Genomic DNA, 22,400 nt, shown 5'->3' with positions numbered 1-22,400 from the left:
TTTTTTTGCGGTACGCCGGCCTCTCACTGTTGTGGCCTCTCCCGTTGCGGAGCACAGGCTCCGGACACGCAAGCTCAGTGGCCATGGCTCACGGGCCCAGCTGCTCCGCGGCATGTGGGATCTTCCCAGACTGGGGCACGAACCCGTGGCCCCTGCATCGGCAGGCAGACTCTCAACCACTGTGCCACCAGGGAAGCCCTAGAGTCTTGGATCTTTAATGAGTTTTTCCTTCTCCCTACTGTTCTTAATGTCAGGTTTCATTAGGAAATGGAGTTCTGTAGCTCTGCTCTTTCTACCCAGACATGCTGTTGACATAGATGCTTCTAACCAGTGGGCAGGGGAAAGAATGGTTGGCCCTCTGAGAGGGGTGGGTCTCTCCAGTACCCTCTTCTCTACACAAGAGGAAGACCACTCTGAACAGGGTCTGATGAAAGGCCATGGGACACAAAGGGCCTTGGGACAGGGTGGGGTCCTGGTGATGAAGGACGCACACTGTGGTGGCAGGTGGCCTGCGCCCCCACTGTGTTCTTCCTGCACATCCAGGACCCCACCGCCTTCCTGCTCCACTGACATCACCCACCTTTCCACCTGGACACCTCTCCAGCTGGCTTTGAAATGACAGGTACGTTCCCTCCTCTTCCTCCTTCCTGGTGTCTTCTGAACAAAGAGCTCACAAGCCCTTGTTGTGTTAGGATCCTTATGCTAACCACAGGGGGGAGAGGACAGGGTCATCACAATGACAAAAATGAGGAAATGGTGCTGTTCTTTCTGCTCTGAGCTGAGCTATTGATGCGGTTTCCTCCACAGTCCCCTGGCAGGATCCCCACCACCCACTCCACTCTCACACAATCCTGAAAGGTCACTCCTGTTTCTCATCTGGTCTTCCCACCCTTGTTTGCCCGATGACCCCTGCTTATATTTCAAGTCTCACTTCCTTAGAGAAACTGCTTCTGCCATCTGATTGACGTTTTATTCCCTGTATTCTCCCATAGCAACTTGTATTAATACTCATGCCCTCTTGTAATCATCACCATGCAGGTCCGTCTCTAAGACCAGACAGTGTGCTTCTGTGGGGGAGGGACACTTCGTACCCCCTCCTCCCTCCTGGATATTTCGTACTCCTACCTCCATTTTTCTCTGCTGTGCTCAGGGCAGGCATTACAAATCAATCACAGCACTCTTTTTTTGATGATCCCAAACTCAGCGCTTCATAATAATTCTCAGCCCAGCACTTCAAGATCCAAACAATCATAACCCCGTAAGAGGAACCCACGGTGCTGTCTGGTCTTAGGCTTCCCTAGCAGGTGTGTATCCTGGTTCTCTTGTCACCTGACTCTCATCAACTGTTGGACTGAAAGTAGGAGAATGAGAAAGAGTGAGGTTATCCTGCAGAAATTTGCCTATTCTCATCAAGGGGAGAGAAGGAACTTGGGAATGATGGGAAGAGCTATAGGATTAAAAAAGAAATCCAAGGTTGAAAGTAACTTGCATGTGGATGAAGCCAGATGCAGACATCCAGCCCTAAATCCTGCTTGGTGGCTAATACAGGACATGGGCTCCTGGTATACTTCCAGAATGAAGCACCAGGAGACTAGGGGTTAACAGCTCGTGGCAAGGAGGCCAAGGTGTCCACTCACAGCCTCCACATCTCAGCTGAAAGGCGGGACATGGCTCACTCAGGCCACGATAACAGAGGCAAGTCCTACAAAGCCATATGCTTCTAACCAAGAGTTACCAACCACCAAGAGAGTTTTGATAAAAAATAAACGACAAGAAACCTTCCTGGTAGATTGTCGGGGTAAAACCAGAGTCTGGTGATAAAGAAAGACTGGGGGTCCCAAAGCGTGGGACCCTCTATGTAAGAGAGGGATTGCGGGCAAGGTTGGGGGCAGGTGTGGTGGGTTTGCAAAGCTCCAAAGGTCAGACAATGTGAATGCCAAGGGCAAGAAATCAAAGACTGTGAGTGGCTGGAGGTGGTTCAGTTTGAGATCTCATGTTCTCAGCTGCTGGGTTATGGAATCCATGAGAGAGGCAGAAGGTGACGGCTGAAGCTAATATAAGCCTGTGGAATCCATGGGTATCACTCACGTCTTCTGCTCTCCAGTCATGTCTGCACTGACGCCATCCTCATTTCTCCAAGGCAAAGGGCCAACAGGAGACCTCCCCGCCAGGGCAAATCATCCCCAAGAGATGATTTTCCCCTTTGGCACCATGTCCTGTATTTGCTCAGCAGCCCACATCCTGCTCTGCCCCGAACCTTGGAGCAGTCTTCCCACAAATTCTTTCAAATTCTCCAAGATTAAAATCAATCCTATATTCAGGGAACACTTGAGAGACTTAGAGGTTCACCTAGAAGGAAGTGGAAATTGCATTGCTAATGTCAGTGCTTTTGTGGTTGGGCAATAGCCAGACTGTTCATATAACAATCAATCTAACACACCTAAATTGTTCCCACAGATTAACCATCGATTGTTAGAAAAGTCACTTACTTCCTTTATCTTTACGGCAGCAGTAGAAATAGAGTACCCCGGAAGACACGCCTCCTTATAGCTAGGAACTTATAAATAGCAAGGCATTTTTATTCAGATTGAGAAGAACCCAGAAAAATGGGGATCTCCACAGTCATCCTTGAAATATGTCTTTTATTGGGTCAAGTTCTATCTACAGGTATTATATCTAATTACTACATTTGTTAATTTCACTGCTCTAACTCCAAATCATGGCAAATTATATCTGTTTCTTGGTGCTAGACTTTCCATCTCAAGGGGAGTTTTCTATCAAAGGTGGGGGCAATTCTTTGCTAATCATTGTAATTGCAAGTATTTTTATTTTGTTTCTGGCTGAGAAATGCCATGGTTGTAGTTAGAAAAAGTCAATCATTATGTCAGTGTCTACAGTGAGTTACTCAACTAAGGAAATGATTGACTGGTCTTAGAAAAATTCCTGAAATTAAGGAAAAGTGTGCACTATTAAGAGGTCCTAAAACTTTGTCATCATTGGTTAAGCCCTTAGTTTGTGTACTGATGAAAATGGGCAGAAGAGATTGCCCTGGAAATGCTCATCATGTGACTTCTTTCTGCAGGTGTGTCTGGCTTATTAATTAATATTTACTGAGCAAAATCAGATCAAGTGGCTGAGCACAGATAAGATCATTAAGATAACAAGTTTGTGTCTGTCACTACTTTAGAGAAATGATTTTTTTTTATAAGATGTGGTTAAATTCTCTCTTTTTAAAAAATTATTTATTTATTTATTTTTGGTTGCGTTGGGTCTTCGTCGCTGCGCACGGGCTTTCTCTAGTTGTGGCGGGCAGGGGTTATTCTTCGTTGCAGTGCACGGGCTTCCCCTTGTGGTGGCTTTTCTTGTTGCGGAGCACAGGCTCTAGGCGCATGGGCTTCAGTAGTTGTGGCACGTGGGCTCAGTAGCTGTGGTTCGCAGGCTCTAGAGTGCAGGCTAAGTAGTTGTGGCTCACGGGCTTAGTTGCTCCACGGCATGTGGGATCTTCCCGGACCAGGGATCGAACCCGTGTCCCCTGCACTGGCAGGCGGATTCTTAACCACCGCACCACCAGGGAAGTCCTAGAGAAATGATCTGAAGCTTAGTTAGTCAAGCATATCTTTATGTTCTTAGAGTGTCAAGTGATAAAATGGACACGAAAGAGCCCTGGGCAAATCAGTGAGACCTTGAATCTCAATGTCATTTTACCGAGATGCTAAGTGAACGGGACAATTAGCCAGTCTGTCTATTAGTTCTCTCTTTTTTTCTCTCTGTCTCTCTCACTCTCTGTCTCTGCCCAGGAGCACGCTGACAGGTGACACCCACCTTCCCTTCTTGTCAGGAGGACCTCGGGGGGTACAGGCTCTGGACAATCTCGGGGCTGGAGATTGCGTCTGCATCAAAATATTTGAAAATGGAAGGCAGTGTTCTTAGCTCCAGCTTTTATGAGTGCGAAGTTAATCCCTGGACTTGCACTGGCTCTGAAAAGTGACAGGGGATTCATGTCAGCCCCTAAAGGACAGGGAGCGAATTGCCATGTCCTTATCTACAAAGGGGCTTAAGGCAGCTTCTACGCGTGGCTTGAGGGAACTTGTGGTTTGACATGATGTTATGTGCACACACATACAAGTGTGCCTGCATTTGTACTTTAGACGTAAGGATTAACTCTCTGCAAAGCGCTGGCTCTGTCCCAGGTGCTCTGTGAGACAGGGTACCTATCTTCCCTTGTCTAAATCTGCTAACGAGTTAGGTATCCACATTGCAGATGAGGAAACTGAGGCTCAGAAAGGCTCTGTGTCCCATCCAAGGTCAGCAGTTGCTGCGGGCGGTGGGCCGGGATTTGAACCAGGAGGAGGTCTGCTGGCATTCGGGTAGCGCATAGCGGCTTTGGCACATTAACCCCTGCTGTTCCTTGCAGAGGTCTGAGGAGTGCTGCAGCCCCCCGGGGGAGCTTTGTGCTGGGGGAACCCATGCAGCAGACACTCTTCTCAGCTCAGGTCTTTGCACAAAATCTTGAGAAGGAGTCAGTGAGCTCAGGTTTGTGCAGGGCTCTAGGGGCAGTGGAACCCCTGCTGCTCCTGGCAATGTCTTTGGTTCTACCATTTACCAGCCCTGGAGCCTCTGCAAGCGTCATTTTCTTCACTGGTAAATTGGGGTTGTGTTCCAGCTTCACAGGGTTGTATAGACCTGAGGTCACCCACGCGGTGTCTGGCACCTGGAGGGTGTGAGGGGGCCTGGGTGCCGTCCACTGTTACTCTCCTAGGCATTTTCCTCACATAACTTCCTAAATGCAAAGTGGTATCTTGGACTGGATCCTAGAAAAAGGAAAAACTGGTGAAATCCCAATAAAGTCTGGAGTTTAGTTAGTAGGAATGTACCATTGTTGATTTGGTAATTGTGACAAAGTTACCTCAGTCATGTGAGATGTTAGCATGAGGGGAAATTGGGTAAGAGTATATGGGAACTCTCTGTATTTTCTGCAACTTTTCTATAACTCTGTAAAGTTATTGCGAAAGAATTTCTTTTAACTCAACTTCCCTTGGTCCCATTTCTTCAAGGTCAATGTTTTGCAAAATAAGAAAGTAATAGTTGCTTACAAACTAATTCCTAGCAAAGTGTTAATGCCTGTACTTCCCCTTTTCACAGTTTATCAGGGGTTTTGGCAATGATTAACGCCATGAAAAAAAGGAGGAAATGGAATGGAAGGACTTTAAGGCGCTGCGAGATGCCCTTATGCGGGTGACATTGGACTGGGGAGGCACTTCCGTTATCACTTAAACAGACCTCACAGACGTCTAATTACTCCCTCGCCAGTTCTGTTGGCTGCAGCTCGTCTTTACTGTGCAAAATCCCCCCCTGGGCATTATGTCACTCAGTCCAGTCTAGGTGCGGAATGTTACAGAAAGGAGGTAAAGTCCAAGGCCGTGCCCCGGGAACGAGTCCCAGAGCGTCACAGCCTGGCACCGGGACCCTGCGTTCCTGCCCGGCCATCCTCTCCAGCCTCCTGTGTCTCTCCAGACCCCCACCTGGGTTTCGGTTCCCACTTGCTCCCTGCTGTTTTCCACCCCATGATTTTGTTCTACCTGTTTTCCAGGACACTTGGTAGCGGGATGTCTCACAGTACAAAGCAACCTGTCCTGCCCACCTCAGGCCCCAGAGTAATGCTGCCTCTTGCCATGGTGACTGCGCTCACGCTGTTCCCTCCACCTGGAACACAGTCTTATTCTTCCCCTCCTCTGGCTAAATCTAGCTACTCTTTTTAAATACGATGGACACTGTCCCATCCAGGAACCCTGACATGTACTCTCAATACACACACACACATGCACACACACACATGCACACACACACACACACGCAGTGTGCCTATGGTTGCCATTCTTATTCTCCCATAACATCTTAACTCTTACACTAGATCATCTGTGGATTTTTCTAGAGATCCTGCTATGCCGGGAGTCCCTGGAGGGCAGGGACCACACCTTGCTCACTTAGTACAACACAGTGCATCACCAGGAGGCTACCAAAGGCTCCCGCTGATGGTAATGGAAGGGCAGGAGAGAGGGTGCTTGTGCCCTGAAACATCCCCTCTGTGCCCTGTGCCAGGTCCCGTGAAGTATTTCTCTTCCCTTATGTATAGTTTATGGGGAGCCAGACACCATATCAGGAACAATACTGACCACAGCCTCTCCATTACTAAATAGTATTATGTCAGACTGTGTTGCTTTCTGACAAGTTGAAATGGAATCTCAGTGTTTTCACTTGAATTTTGGGAAGCAGTGGAGCTGAGCTGTGAGCACACTTGCTCTGGGGTCAGTGCACTCGACTTCCAGCATCAGTTTCACTCTGTCACAGCTGTGTGACCTTTGACGAGTTGTTTTCCTTCCCTAAGCCTTGGATTTCTCTTCTATAGAATAGATTGTGTAATAATTCTACCATAAAGGATATTGTGAAGATAAAATGAGATACTACAGGTAGACCACTTAGCTTAATGCCGGAATGTCCTAATTGCTAAAAGGTATGAGCATCTCCCCTCCCTACCTCTCCCCTCTCCCCTCCTTCTTTTTCTCTCCTCTTCCTGCCTCTCGGCTTTGTCCTTAGCATCATTTTTTCCTTATCTTCTTTTTCTTTTTCATCCTTGTTCTTTTCTTTTAGGCTACAACCCCATTTCCCTAAAAGATTCTTTCCCTAAAAGAATCTGCCTCTTACCTTACCTGCCACCTCATTTCATGCCTTCAGCCTCAAACCACAGTTTTTAATGCATAGTTAGTGTGGAAAATGTAGGAGCTAGAGAAAAACAGAGAAAAGGTGAAAACTCTCGTCATCCTATCATTCGAGATTGCCTTTGTTAAAATATGTATTTCTTTCCAATTATGTGCGTATGTAGTGATATCATTTTTTCTGGCTGCCACTGTGCAGCATGAGGGATCTTAGTTCCCTGACCAGGGATCGAACCTGTGCCCCCTGCAGTGGAAGCTCGGAGTCTGAGCCACTGGACCACCAGGGAAGTCCCTAAGTGATATCTTTTCATATACAGTCTTTCTATAGTTTATATTCTGAACATTTTAACATGCAGTCATGATTTTGGAGACTGACGTTTTTTCAGGTTTTCTCCTTCTTTTTTTTTTTTTTAATTTCAGCTTTATTGAGGTACAATTGACCAAGAAATTTATAGGATATTTAAAGAGTATCTCGTGGTGATTCGATATGCATATGCATTATGAAAATATTCTCCCCCACCTAGTTAATGAACATATCTATCACCTCACATTTTTATCTTTTATTTTGGTGACAGCATTTAAGTTCTACCCTCTTAACAAATTCCAACTGTACAATAAATACAGTGTTATCAACTATAGTCCTTATGTTTTACATTAGATCCTGAGAACTTATTCATGGTATCAGTGAAAGTTTGTACCCTTTTACTAACCTCTTCCTATTTCTTCCACCCCCTTTCAGGTTCTTTCTGTAATCATAATGGCTAATACTGTGAAGATAATGTTTGTTCATGCATCTTTGTCCACATTAAGTAAATTATGATTTCCTTCGGCTAGGTTCTTAGAAGTGGAATTACTAAGTCAAACAACAGTGAGAGGCCCGCATACCGCAAAAATCTTGACTGAATTGTTGGGTGAAAAACGGTGTCCAGTCATTTTAATTTGCATTTCTTTGCTTACAGTGAAGGTGAATGTTTTTAAGCCATTTACATTCCTTTTCCTTGAAGTGTCTGTTTATATCCTTTATCCATTTATTTTGTGTGTGTGAAAGCTAGTATCATTTTTGTTGATTTATATAAACTCTCTCTATAATTTGGATGTTAATACTTTGTCCATTACATTGATGACAAATATTTTCCCAGTTTGTTTGCCTTTTAATTTTGATTTTCTTCCACCAAATATTTTGTATTTTTACAAAATTAAATTTATTGCTATTTTCCTTTGTGATTTCCTGTTGATTTAACACCTAGAAATTTCACAGAAATCGGATAAACATTTAATTAGTTTCCTGTCTTGGTGTGTTTAAAAAAATCTAGTTCTTCTGTTCTGAAAATTATTTTGCTTTCTGGTGTGAAATAGGTATCTAAAATAATTTTTAAATTATTTAAAATTTTAAACTTTGTTTTAATTTTATGGCTTTATTTTGAATATTTTGGAGCTAATAATAATTTTTTGAATGCTGACTACATGGCAAACACTATATTAAGCACTTGATATATTTTTCTGATTTTGTCTTCACAATAACCTTGTGAAGTAGGTTAGTGTAACTACCTTTTTGCAGATGAGGAAACTAGGACTGAGTGAGAATTAATGAATTGCCCAAGTTTAGAGACCAAATAAGCAGCAGAGCTAGAATTTGAACCTAAGTCACCTGTCTCCCAGGTTCATAGGTGGACAAGACCTCCCAGCCCCACTCTCACTGCCCCTACCCCTGCCCCTGCCCCATCAGTATTTTTTTCTTTTTCAAGAACTTACCAGTAATTTTTAGCCTATTTATTTTTCCTGATAAACTTCAGAATCTTTTTTTTTTTTTTTTTTTGTCGTGGTAAGCAGGCCTCTCACTGTTGTGGCCTCTCCCGTTGCGGAGCACAGGCTCCGGACGCACTGGCTCAGCGGCCATGGCTCACGGGCCCAGCCGCTCCGCGGCACGTGGGATCTTCCCAGACCAGGGCACGAACCCGTGTCCCCTGCATCGGCAGGCGGACTCCCAACCACTGCGCCACCAGGGAAGCCCCCAGAATCATTTTTTAAAGAACCAATCAATCCAAGAAAAACCTTTGGATGGAAATTATATCAAACCTATGAATTAGTTTAGAATGACTGATTTTCCTATATTCAGTCCTTCCATCCAGAAACCCGATTCATCTCTTCATTTGCCAGGAGAGAGCCACGAAGCTTCACATAGAGTTTGTAGTTTTATTCTCATGAGTTTATTTCGAAAGGAAAGTTTATTCATTATGTCTTAACTTCCTCGGAGCTCATTCTCACCCACATCTTCCCCTCTGCCTGGCGCACATCCGCTTGGACGTCCAGGTCCCGTTCCAGGAAATCTCGCGTGATCTTCTGCCGGACTCCTGGACGTCCGGCAATCAGAGCCCTGAGTCCCCTGTCCTGTCATTGCTTACCTGCAGGCCTCGACAACTAGAGCCAACTACCAGCGGCGGCATCATGTAATCTCAGCATTCCCCCGGCTTCCTGGAGTCTAGCATGCAGGAGGTGCCAGTAAATGATTGTTGAATGAATTATTCCATCTATCACTGTGTCGAAACGCTCTTGCTGCAGGACAGCGAGCGGTTTTCAAACCTTAGTGTGTATCAGAATCACCTCGAATGCCTGTTAAAAACACATATTGTTGGGCACCGCCTCCAGGGTAAATTCTTAAGTCTGGGGGAGGCCTAAAAATGTGCATTTTGTACAGATTCCCACATCCTGGATGGTGCTGCTGATTCAGGGAACCGTTTTAAGAGCCGTTGTTCTAAAGGAACACTTTTCTAACGTGACTGGGTCCGGTAGTTGGTTGGTTTTTCAAAAATGTTGTTTAAAATGGGGAAATCATAAAATATGATACAGACACATTTTAAATGTTTCATTTTATCTTAAAACATATAAACACACTTTGATTTGCCAATTTGTGGCTGTAGGCTTTTCTCTCAGTAGGGATCTTCTGCAATTCTGCAATGTCTTTCTTACATAAACTACGTCCATATGGCATTATCTATAATTTCTAATTTTAGTTTCTCTAAAGTAGCGCATGAAATGAAAGACATTTGCAAAGCAGTATGAGGGGAGAAGTTCTATTACTTTACATATCCTTCTACTTTTTGCTGTTTAACCCACCTGATTTCTTTTAGCAACTTGATTTTATTTTATTTCCAAAGCATTCAGCCTTATTTTTTTTAAAGACATCTTTCTTTTTGTACCCATATTTGATCAATTTACTTAATATTTAATCTAATGCCAGGTACAACCAGCATAAACAGGTTCAGGACTCATATCTGCCTTTAATCGATCACACAGCTTGGTTGGAGTGAAAGATGCCAAGTGTACTAGATATTAGCCTACCAGCCCTAGTGTTCAGTAGGTTTACAGAGAGGATGGAGAGCCTCAGTGGATCTGGCTAGTGGGTTACATATAGGGTAGTTAAGACAACTTCTTGTCTACTGCCACCTATGAGATGCATTTCATCTAGAGTAGCCGGATATTGTAAGTAACAATACAATGCACCCAGTTAAATTCGAATTTCAGATAAATTTTTTTTCTTAAGTATACATATATCCCATGTAATATTGCAGACATACTTATATTAAAGCAGTATTCATTGTTTATCTGAAATTCAAATTTAACTGGGCATCCTGTGTTTCATCTGGCAACTCGACTTCCACCCTGTTTTCTTCTGATGTATGTCTATGTCTTCTTCTAAGCCTTGTTGAAATATCCTCTCCTCTCTGGATTCCTCCTGCCCTTCTCCCAAGCCCAGGAATTGTTTCTTTTGAGATTTCCATTCCCCTTCCACTGTGTTCCTCATTGGCCAAGATGGAGAGTTACTGGTTAGCAAGTCTGGCTGCCAGGTGGCCTCTGAGCTCCAGAGGACTACACCTTACCCTCTCTGATGGATCCCTACTGTCCTGTGCCCCCTGTGCGGTCAGAGCCTGGTCCATATTCCCTGAGTGAATCAATTAATGAATGATGGGTCCAGCTAGCCTCCAAAGCAAAGAGTAATGCAACTTTCTCCCCTGCTTGAATTAGATGGTGGGAGGGTGGGTCCGGGTTTAATTCTTGTTTTCGGAAGACCTCTCATTTGGCTATTTTTCCTTGTATTTTCAGCAACATCAACAGTGAGTGACACCAGAGAAACTGCTTTTTGGGAGACACAGACACTCAGCTCTGGTAACTCTATCAAACTTGGGAGCCGGGCGATTGTGGTGCCCAAGGCCACCCCCAAGAACTCAGGAGGGACTGCTGCGGAGGGTCCTGCTGGGTTTTAGATGTAGGACAGGTCCTCTGAGGGGGTCCACCTGGACCCTTAGCTCCTTCCTTGTGAGGTACCATACTGACCATAAGATAGACCCCAAGTTTCCGTGCAAGTCTCTGTCCAGCCACACTTCTTTCCTAAGGTCTCTGTCCCCCAGACTGCCCCACTGGGTGTCCAGCAGGGGTCACAGACAGCAGGGCAGCAGGGGCAGACAGGGACAGCAGCATCTAACTGAGCCTCTCTGGATATAATCACATTTCTCTTCTTTTCTAGAACTGTTAACAGGTCTTGGGGAAATAGTGAATACCCCTGCCTCAGTCAATGCTTTAAAGGCTAACTTCTGCTCCCTAATTCCTCTTTTATTCTAGTCCTGTACACCCATGGGCATACCTGCCTATGCAAAACTGCAGACCATGATTTGGGCCAAATAATACAAACTTTAAAATATATATATATACTGGGAGGCAGAATAGTGAAATGGTTAAGAGCAAACTGTCTGAGCACAAATCCTGCCCCGTCACTTACTAGTCAGTTGATTTGGGTCACCTACCCAAGCCTCAGTTTCCCTATGGGGTTGTACGAGGATTAACTGAAATGACACATAAAACTCTTGAATATGACCCCAGGTCTCCAGGTTCGAAAATGTACAGAATCTTCTGCCATGATTAAGCTTTTAAGAATCAGCACCCTTGGGTGCCTGTGAAGGAGGAGAAGAGATGGCACAAGGGTGGACTTTTGAGGCATTTTTGAAGCAAGCCTAGACCTCTCATTGCACTAGAGCCTCAAGAAATCTTTTCAATTTGGATTGAATTTCAAAAACAGATTCCAGATTTGTTGATGTTGAGTTACATGCAGTTGTTACAGCGTTAGTTCAGAGTCAACTATAAGAAAAGCAATGGCTCAAAGGTGGATTTCTTGCTTAGGGCTCCCTGTGCGTGAAGCATGCATACGTCTGATTTTTCTTTTATTCCTTTATAGTTTCTGAATCAGATCTTCCCAGAACAAGTGGTAAGTACTTTGAAAACAGCATCCTGTATTTGGTTTAAAATTTATTTATCCTTCTATACAGTTATTTATATCTTAAAGAATAAACACTGCCTCACTGGACTTCAATGAATGGTATGAGGGTCGCATAAGAATGTGATTTGTGTCCTTTACGGAAATACAAGGGCAATAGAAACTTCCTTCAGCTACAGCATAAATGGACCATGTGGTTATCTAGTTAGGTTCTTCTTCCATTTTAATTTGCCTTTGCCTCAAACTTCAGTGCACATCAGAATCAACTAAGATATGTGGCTGAATGCAGGTCCTTAGAGTTCACCTCCCCACTCCAGACACTCGGATTTGGCTGGCGTGGGGTGGGGCTCAGGAATCTGCATTTTTATATAACCGAAAATAAGGATGGTCTGCAGACCACACTTTGAGCAAGCATGCTGCATGGCCCAGGACTGAATGAAGTTTTCATGTTTACAATGTAATTATGGGACTTGGCTAAACATTTCCAAAGCAAGCAACAGAAGATGCGTGTATATAGTTTAAGGGCTACCTTTTTAAACTTATTTTTTCTTAATGTCTGTATTTTGCTTAATGTCAAGTAAATGCAGGTTTTTCACATTTTGCCAAATGGTTATTGGCTCCATCCTAAGTCTGACTTGTTGCTGTAAAGACTTTTCCATAAGTGAATTGCTGAGATTGAACTTTTACACATCTTGCACAATGGCTTCCACATCCATGCCACCTCACTTGGCCAGAAGAGGTCCTACCAGGGATCCTTCTAAACAGGAGAAGTCCCTGCAGGGACTCAGGGTCCAGTGGAAAGATAGACATTAATCTCTGAGCACACAGTTACAACTACAGCTGTGACGGGTGCTGCAGCAAGAGGTCCAGAGCGAGAGAGACACGCTCAAGCCATCAGAGAGAGCAGCCCCGAGGAAGCCACAGGTGACCTGAGGTCCGGGGCTGATGGTGGCGTTAGCCAGACAGAGGAGGAAGGGTGTTTTTCTGTTACTCATTGGCACTGTTGCCAGGAACTTTAGGGAACAGATACAGACTTAGGTTGACAGTAGCCACCCTCCCCCTGCAGTCAGATACTCCCCCCTCCCCATGCTTAGCCATCCTTCTATCGTGTAGCTAACCAGCATAGTGTGCTGATGGGAGGTCATCTCTAGGTCCCATTCCCCAAACTGTGCCTTTGATACATTTTCTGAAGCTCTAGAAAAAAAATCTTCTGATCAACAAAGGTTGGAAGGGTCACCTGCCATTGGTGGTAGAACACCGTTTGTCTTTTGGGGCAAATGGGTGAAGAGCAGGTGTGTGGGCAGCTGCAGTCAGACTCGGTTCTTGTCTGCTTTCTAAGTCCTCGTCTAAATCTGCGTGGAGATGATGGAGGCAAATCCAGAGACGTACCCATGAGCGTATCTCCCGGATGCTCATCCTTGGTCATGTCTCAAACTGACGCGTCAAGCAGTGAGCAGCCTGGCACAGTCTCCACTTTGTGCTATCCTGTCCCTCCGTACCATCCCCTTAGGCCGGACATCCTCCCCTTCGTCCATGGAGAGGGCTCAGACAAGGCTCCCATCCACAAAATCCTTAAACTTCACTGAGATAGATGCATTCTGTATGGCGGAAAATATAGTACCTGAAAGCATGAAATAAGCTGGGTGCTTCCTGAGCATAGATCACATCCTGGGACTATAACTGGTGTTAGAGGGCCCGGAAAGGAGACACGTACTTTATTACATCTCATATTACTGAACACCCCAGATCCAACCCACTTGTTTTAAAGGTCTATTGCAAAACCCCAAACACTTTCAGCAAGAATGCTGCAGGCACAGAAACCCAACACTGAACCACAGCACCCCGTGGCATGATCGTGAGGTGAACGTCGAGCCAGTTTCTGTGTCTGTAGGTCATTTGCCAACAGCAGAATCGCCTAAGATGAATTTGATTTCTTTCTAGATCCGTGGGTTCTCCACACCACAGATGATGGTAAGATATTTTTTCTTTATTTGTCCTCCCTGGGGTTTTGCTCGCTGGCTGGGTTGGCCAGGGTTACTTGAGGCTGAGTGCAGTCTTGGCCACAGAGCAAGTGCCTGCCCTTTAGAACGCAGGGATGGAGAGGGAGGGGTCAAGGGTTCAGAGGTCCTCTGCGTGTCCCAGACACATGCTCAGCCAGGTTGGTCTGCCATTCCCCTTCCTTCTCTCTGCCTCTCAGTTATTCATTGCATGAGATTACCTTCAGCTTGGTGTCAGGAGAGAGAGGTGAAAAACAAATCAGTGCCTCTTCTCACCATGAATGTCAGTTCTATCAAAGATAGCTAACATGTCCCAAGCATTTGCTTTGTACCCTGCACAAAATTATTTTCATACACCAAATGAGTTACTATATAAAAAAGCATTTAAAAGACTGGCTGCGGGCTTCCCTGGTGGCACAGTGGTTGAGAGTCCGCCTGCCGATGCAGGGGACATGGGTTCGTGCCCCGGTCCGGGAAGATCCCACATGCCGCGGAGCGGCTGGGCCTGAGAGCCATGGCCGCTGAGCCTGTGCGTCCGGAGCCTGTGCTCCGCAACGGGAGAGGCCACAACAGTGAGAGGCCCGCATACCGAAAAAAAAAAAAAAGACTGGCTGGCACATAATAAGTGCTCAACTAATGCACATAGTAAGTGCTATTATCATGAAATCTTCCCAACAACACTGAGGGAAGTAGTATCATCACCTTCCTTGTGCAGATAGGGAAACCGGGCCATTGTTAGGTAACTTGTCAAGGTCTGTGTCTAAGGTCACATGGTGGGTCAGTGGCTGGGTAGAGATTTGAACACAGAACAGGTGGCTTTGCCTCTGTCCAGGATTCTTTCTAACTGTATCATCTCTTCTCCTCTGCTCAGTGAGAATACACACACTTTGCACCAAATTTGATCCGTCAGGGTCCTTCATGTGCTCACTTAGGGCAGCTGACCCTGCCATTGGGTCTTAGCTGTTTTGAGGCCAATCCCTGCCCTTTCAGAGCATGCCCTGAGAGTCCAGAAATGTCCTGGGAGGGACTTGAGGGACAGCTCTCTGGTGATTGACCTCCAGCAAGGCACAGGCCGAGGCTGAGATCTCTTCTGCAGGGACCTTTCACAGGAGTGACCAGAAGGGGACAGCAGGAGGGGCTAAGGGAGCCCAGAATGCACCTTGGGAAAACCCAACAGATAGTCCATTTGGTCTTTCCTCTCTCTTTCCCCGACCCCTACCCTGACAACAACCGGGATAGTGAAATGGTTAAGAGCAAAGTGTCTGATCACAAATCCTGCCCCGTCACTTACTAGTCAGTTGATTTGGGTCACCTACCCAAGCCTCAGTTTCCCTATGGGGTTGTACGAGGAGTAACTAAAATGACACATAAAACTCTTAATATGACCCCAGGTCCCCAGGTTAGAAAATGTACAGAATCTTCTGCCATGATAAAGCTTTTAAGAATCAGCACCCTTGGGTGCCTGTGAAGGAGGAGAAGAGATGGCACAAGGGTGGACTTTTGAGGCATTTTAGAAGCAAGCCTAGACCTCTCATTGCACTAGAGCCTCAAGAAATCTTTTCAATTTGGATTAAATTTCAAAAACAGATTCCAGATTTATTGATGTTGAGTTACATGCAGTTGTTACAGCGTTAGTTCAGAGTCAACTATAAGAAAAGCAATGGCTCAAAGGTGGATTTCTTGCTTAGGGTTCCCTGTGCGTGAAGCATGCATACGTCTGATTTTTCTTTTATTCCTTTATAGTTTCTGAATCAGATCTTCCCAGAACAAGTGGTAAGTACTTTGAAAACAGCATCCTGTATTTGGTTTAAAATTTATTTATCCTTCTATACAGTTATTTATATCTTAAAGAATAAACACTGCCTCACTGGACTTCAATGAATGGTATGAGGGTCGCATAAGAATGTGATTTGTGTCCTTTACGGAAATACAAGGGCAATAGAAACTTCCTTCAGCTACAGCATAAATGGACCATGTGGTTATCTAGTTAGGTTCTTCTTCCATTTTAATTTGCCTTTGCCTCAAACTTCAGTGCACATCAGAATCAACTAAGATATGTGGCTGAATGCAGGTCCTTAGAGTTCACCTCCCCACTCCAGACACTCGGATTTGGCTGGCGTGGGGTGGGGCTCAGGAATCTGCATTTTTATATAACCGAAAATAAGGATGGTCTGCAGACCACACTTTGAGCAAGCATGCTGCATGGCCCAGGACTGAATGAAGTTTTCATGTTTACAATGTAATTATGGGACTTGGCTAAACATTTCCAAAGCAAGCAACAGAAGATACGTGTATATTGTTTAAGGGCTACCTTTTTAAACTTATTTTTTCTTAACGTCTGTATTTTGCTTAATGTCAAGTAAATGCAGGATTTTAACATTTTCCCAAATGGTTATTGGCTCCATCCTAAGTCTGACTTGTTGCTGTAAAGACTTTTCCATAAGTGAGTTGCTGAGATTGAACTTTTACACATCTTGCACAATGGCTTCCACATCCATGCCACCTCACTTGGCCAGAAGAGGTCCTACCAGGGATCCTTCTAAACAGGAGAACCTATGAACAGCATCACAACCATCCCTGGCCTCGGATGACCAAACACCTTCTAAGTGGTACCTTCTCATCCTTTTAAATGCGAGGAAGAAGGACTGGGGAGTTTTGGTCTTTAAAACTTAAATCTATATCAAAAGGAAACTAAGCAGTAACCAATATGTTCTCTTTATCGGTGATTAAATGACAAATGAAGGATATGTACAGCCTCCGTGAAGAAGAGGAATGCTCCCTGACTTAACCTAGCAAATCTCAGCATTTCTCCTTTATGCTCAGAGTGCTGGTGGGTCTTCTAGCACCCATGGGTCCTTTAATCCACAAAGAAGCCTCTAAGGATGTCACCCGTCTTGTGTGCCCCAAAGGGGAGTTTCTAGTCAAATTATCCATCTTTAGAGCAACCTCTGGCATTTACCATGTGGACTGCTGTGTGTACATACATGTCACTATGCACAGGATGTGACCATGATAACCCAGCTGTCACATGAGAATGTGTTCCCCAGGAGAGCATGTCTGTCCAAGCAGTCGCTTTGGAGCACGTTATTTTGACATTTGGGGCTGCATCTTTGGAACCTGCCTTTCCTCCTAGCTGGGGCCACATTCAGGCATATCTCAGTGATGGTAGGTATTGTCATTTGAGACTACGTTTGAGCCATAGAAATAGGCAGTTGGTATTTGAAGTTTAATCTTGTGGATAGATTTGGGCTGTTCATCAAAGGGTGGTATTTGGGATGGACATTGTGGAAGCATAGGAGGTGGTGAATGTCCAGAACCAAGAATGTCCCTGGTGGCCTCCAGCATTGAATGAGGGCCGACAGAGTGACAGAGAGAGAGGTTCTCAGCCTCTGGGCAGTGGGCAGAGCTTCCGGATCTTTGCATCCAGCCCCTTCTCTGAGCCAAGGTGCAGAGGGTCGACCCTCCTGGAGGAGAGCCGACATCGAATGACCTTTCCTTCTCTCCACTCTGCAGCTCTGTTTGTCACGGAGGAACCCTCAACAGCAAGTACAGCAGGAGGTAACGTTTGTTATGTGGGATCCCTGGGGGCTCATTACCTTTCTGCACCCAGAGGTCCATCTCTGATCCAGAAGAGGTGCAGAAGCTGTAAGAGATGGGGGTGCTCAGCTTTCAAGGGTGGGGACTTCTGAACAAGGCCTCGGGTCTGAAAAGGTATCTCTTCCGTGGACCTTGACTCTGAGAGACGGGAGGAATCAACCTGCAGAGATATCTCCAGGGAGCTCCAAGATGGAGCTTGGTGTTCTGTCTCCAAGAGAGTCTTATTGCCCATGCTCAGAGCCTACCGTGTGGTTCTCACCAATGCATGTTGACCTCTGGTCAGGCTAGGGTCCTGGGTCTCTGGCTGCACAGCCTGCAGAGGCAGGTGCATACCTGTTGAGGGGGCCACCTTGTCTGTGCCCTTTGCTGAGCCCATATGAGGCCACATTGATTTCTTTGCACTATACAGGAACTATGACCCTTCAGCCTGTGGACATCAGAGGTCCCGTAAACCCCCATGGGGGTGCCCCAAGTAGGAGAGCTGGGAGGTCAGCCAGTAGAGCCTGAGCTTCTGGTAGCCTGGGCTTGGGGAAGGAAAGTCTCTGTTCATTTCCCTGTGATGAAGGTTAACTCATGGCCATGTTCAAAGTGACCCCCTGCCCGGGGAGCTGTGGCCATTAGAAATGGTGTGAGTCTGGAAACTGCCTTAGGCCTGTGACCTCAAGAGAGACATGAGGCGGTGTCCTTGTGCCGTCCTCATCCCCCTTTGCCCCTGTGGTGCCCCTTCTGTGCAAGGTGTCTGATCTGCCTTCTCTCTCTCCCAGCTGCCACGCCCCAGTCCACGCTCCTGCCAGGTGAGTCCTGTGCCTCTTGACTCCGGGCTGTCTCCTCTGTCCCCACCCACCTCCACAGACTCCAGCCAGGAGCCCCAGGCGGGGCGAGTGGACGTTTGCCCCCTCTCAGTACCTGCCCTGGTCACTCTAGAGCGAGCAGAAGTTTCCAGAGGAGCCATAGCACAAGGGTCCTCGGGTCTGACTCAGCGATTTAAGGGCATTGTGGCTACACAGTGTCTCCCCAGAGCTTTGGGTGACAGGGAGGCCTGTCCTGGGGTCATTTCTGCCTGAAAGCATTGTCTAGACCGAGAGTTCTGTGTGCAGGGAGAACAGGGCTTTTTCATGTCCCACACCCCCGGCGGAGTCTAGGGGATGCTGTTACCAAAAGGGAAAGGTGCCCTTGATGGCTTACAGACTGGGGTCCTCTCAGGGCCGACTCAGTCAACAGAGTTCCAGTGTAAAAGGCGCACGTGTGAGTGTGGTGAACGCGGTTGAGAAGGCGGAGGGGTACGGGAGCGGGTGGCTGTGTAGACTGGTAACGAGCCTGCTAGGACACGGGGGCAGGAGCTGGACCCCAGGCAGAAACTCTGGGGCGCCTGGAGGAGCCTCACCCTCATTGCAGCTGGGCTGGTGGACTTGGGGTCCTACCCTAACCACCTGGGCTCCTCCTTGCTGTTCCCACAGGGAGTTAAGGCGGTAGCTCCGGTGGCTGGTCGCACTGGTGGCCGGTCGCAGGCATGCCAGGGACTTTCATATTCAGGAAAGTAAGCCCTCAGGTCCAGGCGGTCAGGCACAGGAAGTGAGACAGAACGAGGGGCCCCAGTGGACTGAGTCGTCGATGGTGGGCACACACTCCCCACGCGGAGGTCCTAAGAAAATTGTCAGCAATGTGTGAAGGCTGAGCCTCCTCCCCCTGGGATCCCAGTGGGACCCCCGTGTGCTTTGTGTCTGACTTTCCGTGTCTTTCTCGCAGCTGCTCGGCCCCAGTCCACTGCCTGGCCCAGTGAGGCTCGGGCGACCTTCCCCCGGCTGTCCCTTTACTCCCTGCTCATGCCCCATTCTTCTCCCCTCTGGGGGAATCGCTGTACTTTGCAGAACCTGGGAGGTTCTGTCCCCTCCCCTGCTCAGTCTCCCAGCTGGCTCTTCTTAACTAGACCTGGGGTTTCCAACACTCCCGTCTTCCCATTGATCCATCTGAGTTGTCACATCCTGTCCTTGATACTGTCTCAGAGATTGTCACCTGCAGGTTCAGAGAACCAGGAATGTGTTCCACCACTCTAGGCCCTGTTACATCCCAGCTGAGGAGAGTTTTGTGGGAGAAGGAAGGTTGATAATCACTGACCTTCTGTTGATGGGACATGAGAACAGGAAGGAGTGCCTGCATCCCTCACTCTGGGCCACGCCTCAGATCCAACAGGGCCACACCTGCATCCGGAAGTGGCAGGGACAGTGCCCAGGAGATGGTGGGTCATAAGGGACTGCAGTGCTCTGGGTGCCAAGGACCATGATTGGCTCCAGCTTCACCCCCTGACTTTTCTGTCCACTTCTGCCTCTGGACAACCCCTCAGATGTGCCAGTGCGGACATGGCTCATGGAAGGGAGGGGGCCAAGGTTTTCTCATGGGAAGGAGAACATGCCAGGCTTAGAGAGGTGGAGGGAGCCGGCTGACCTCAGACAGGGCCATTGTCCCAGAGGAGCTAGCAGAGCAGGAGGTTTGCTCAGCAAACGCAGGTAGCAAGTGGCAGGATCCAGATGTGGAACTGGTGTCATCATGCTGGGTAAACGTTTTGCCAAGGCTTCCTTCCTGTGCTGTCTAACTCTGACCTTTCCCTTTGTTGCCACTTCCAGCCTCCTGGCAGACCGTATCCTCACATGCTCCGTCACACATAGGTAAATATTCCTATCCACCTCCCTGGGGCTTAGTTTCCGCTTCTGGATAAACTGGGGGTTTGGATGTGACAGGAGGAGGTTCAGGGTGTGGCCGTCCATATCCTTGTGCCTGTGAGTGAAGCAAGAGTCTCTGGAGGCCAGGTCTGAGGTCCGATCTTAGTGGGCTGGTGAGCTGTGTCCAGTGGGATCGGGTCCAGATGCTCAGGAAAGATTTTCTTCCAGGCGGTCAGTGTAGGCCCTGCATGCCTGTCCGTCTTGCTGGTACCTCTACTGGTCTCTCAGGCCATGGATGGCTGTCCAGCCCGAAGGGTTGGGTGTAAAATGCCTGAACCCGGTCCCGTCATCTCCAGGGGTGCGGCCAGAGCCCAGGGAGAACCACCCGGGAGCCAACAAGCTACCAACAGGGGGATGGTCTTGACTTTCCTCCTGCGACCATGGTGCACTAGCCTGGGTGTATCTTCGGTGGGTAGGGTTACCTTCGTGCTCGCCTCCTCTTGGAGTGATGGGATGTGCCTCTGCATTTGAGCATCTTCAGACTTGGGCAGAATAGGAATCTCTGCTAACTTCCCTGTGATGAAGATTAATTCCTGGGCATAAAAGAAAGGTGATTCCTGCCCAGGGGAGACTCACCGACAGGAAGTCTCCTGAGTCTGCAACGGGCCTTAGGCCTGTGACCTCAGGAGAGATAAGAGGAGGTGTGCTTGTGCTGCCCTCTAGGGACTGAATCAGGATTGGCCATGAGGCTGGTGAATGGAGGTGACAGGTGTGAAGGCCGGGTCGAGGTCCTGTATCGAGGCTCCTGGGGCACCGTGTGTGATGACAGCTGGGACACCAACGACGCCAACGTGGTCTGCAGGCAGCTGGGCTGTGGCTGGGCCACGTCGGCCCCTGGAAGTGCCCGGTACGGTCAGGGCTCAGGGCCGATCGTCCTGGATGACGTGGGCTGCTCAGGGCACGAGAGCTACCTGTGGAGCTGCCCTCACAATGGCTGGAACACAAACAACTGTGGACACAGCGAGGACGCTGGTGTCGTCTGCTCAGGTTGGTCTCACATAAGCTGGGTGTCCCTCTCTGGGGGTGTGGTTTCCTTCTTTCACTCTGATCCCCTCTCAAAGCATTGTCTACACTTCTCGCTTCCTTACATCACCTTGTCTCTCTGCTAAGAATTAGTATGAGCTCTTTGACAAGCTGTCAGGCATGTAGCTGGTGAATTGGAGCAAAGAACCAAACTGATAGTGACTTGAAGCCCTTTTTCTCCAGCCACAGTGCAAGGCAGAGGCAAGAGAGGCTAGTTCTGTCACGAGGTCTCTGAATGGAGGTCATGGCCTAGGAATGCAGGTGGCCCAGGGATTGGTTCCTGCGTCCTGCACGGTAGCCCCTGCAGGGAACTGGGATGCACTGTCTGGGCAGCAGGTCTGCCGTGCGCAGGGCAGTGGCCCCAGTGTGGCCTGCCGGCCACAGCCTTGTCACCACCTACAGACAAGCCTGACAGATCTCACACGGGTTTTGGACTTTGAACTTGACGCCTCAGTGTTGCTGCCTCAGTGGGCCCATAAATGCTGTGTGGCTGATGACTGGTTTGGGTCCACTCGGTCATCTAGACACAGAGCTAATCAGCTTAACACAGGAAATAAGGGATGCTGGGCTGCCTGGACCTCTCAGGAGGAGCCTCTTTGGGGGGTGAGGATGGCAGAGGTCCCACCCCACGTGGCAGGGCTCAGGCATGGACTGAGCGTGTCACCTGCTCAGCGCTGTCCCCCTTTGCCCCTGTGGTGCCCCTTCTGTGCAAGGTGTCTGATCTGCCTTCTCTCTCTCCCAGGTGCCAGGCCCCAGTCCACGCTCCTGCCAGGTGAGTCCTGTGCCTCTTGACTCCGGGCTGTCCCCTCCGTCCCCACCCACCTCCACAGACTCCAGCCAGGAGCCCCAGGCGGGGCGAGTGGACGTTTGTCCCCTCTCAGTACCTGCCCTGGTCACTCTAGAGCGAGCAGACGCTTCCAGAGGAGCCATAGCACAAGGGTCCTTGGGTCTGACTCAGCTATTTAAGGGCATTGTGGCTACACAGTGTCTCCCCAGAGCTTTGGGTGACAGGGAGGCCTGTTCTGGGGTCATTTCTGCCTGAAAGCATTGTCTAGACCGAGAGTTATGTGTGCAGGGAGAACTGGGC

The 22,400-nt window shown here is 47.8% G+C and overlaps 1 protein-coding gene across 2 annotated transcripts in view; it reads left to right on the top strand.

Annotated features, from left to right (window-relative positions):
• The first annotated feature begins 2,604 nt into the window (after positions 1-2,604).
• Positions 2,605-22,400, top strand: part of DMBT1 (deleted in malignant brain tumors 1) — a 64,017-nt gene continuing 44,221 nt past the window's right edge. For both annotated transcript variants that reach the window (XM_060033906.1, XM_060033907.1), the window contains exons 1-10: positions 2,605-2,667; positions 10,815-10,877; positions 11,941-11,970; positions 13,921-13,950; positions 15,720-15,749; positions 17,490-17,534; positions 18,338-18,367; positions 20,195-20,236; positions 20,954-21,277; positions 22,056-22,085. In XM_060033906.1, coding sequence (XP_059889889.1) covers positions 2,607-2,667; positions 10,815-10,877; positions 11,941-11,970; positions 13,921-13,950; positions 15,720-15,749; positions 17,490-17,534; positions 18,338-18,367; positions 20,195-20,236; positions 20,954-21,277; positions 22,056-22,085 — 685 coding nt within the window. In that variant the 5' untranslated portion in view covers positions 2,605-2,606. The remainder of the gene's footprint in view (positions 2,668-10,814; positions 10,878-11,940; positions 11,971-13,920; positions 13,951-15,719; positions 15,750-17,489; positions 17,535-18,337; positions 18,368-20,194; positions 20,237-20,953; positions 21,278-22,055; positions 22,086-22,400) is intronic.

The sequence above is a fragment of the Delphinus delphis genome, chromosome 16, assembly GCF_949987515.2.
Source record: "Delphinus delphis chromosome 16, mDelDel1.2, whole genome shotgun sequence".
NCBI lineage: Eukaryota > Metazoa > Chordata > Mammalia > Artiodactyla > Delphinidae > Delphinus > Delphinus delphis.
The sequence above is the reverse complement of the archived record's forward strand: the minus strand, read 5'-3'. Positions and strand labels throughout refer to the sequence as shown.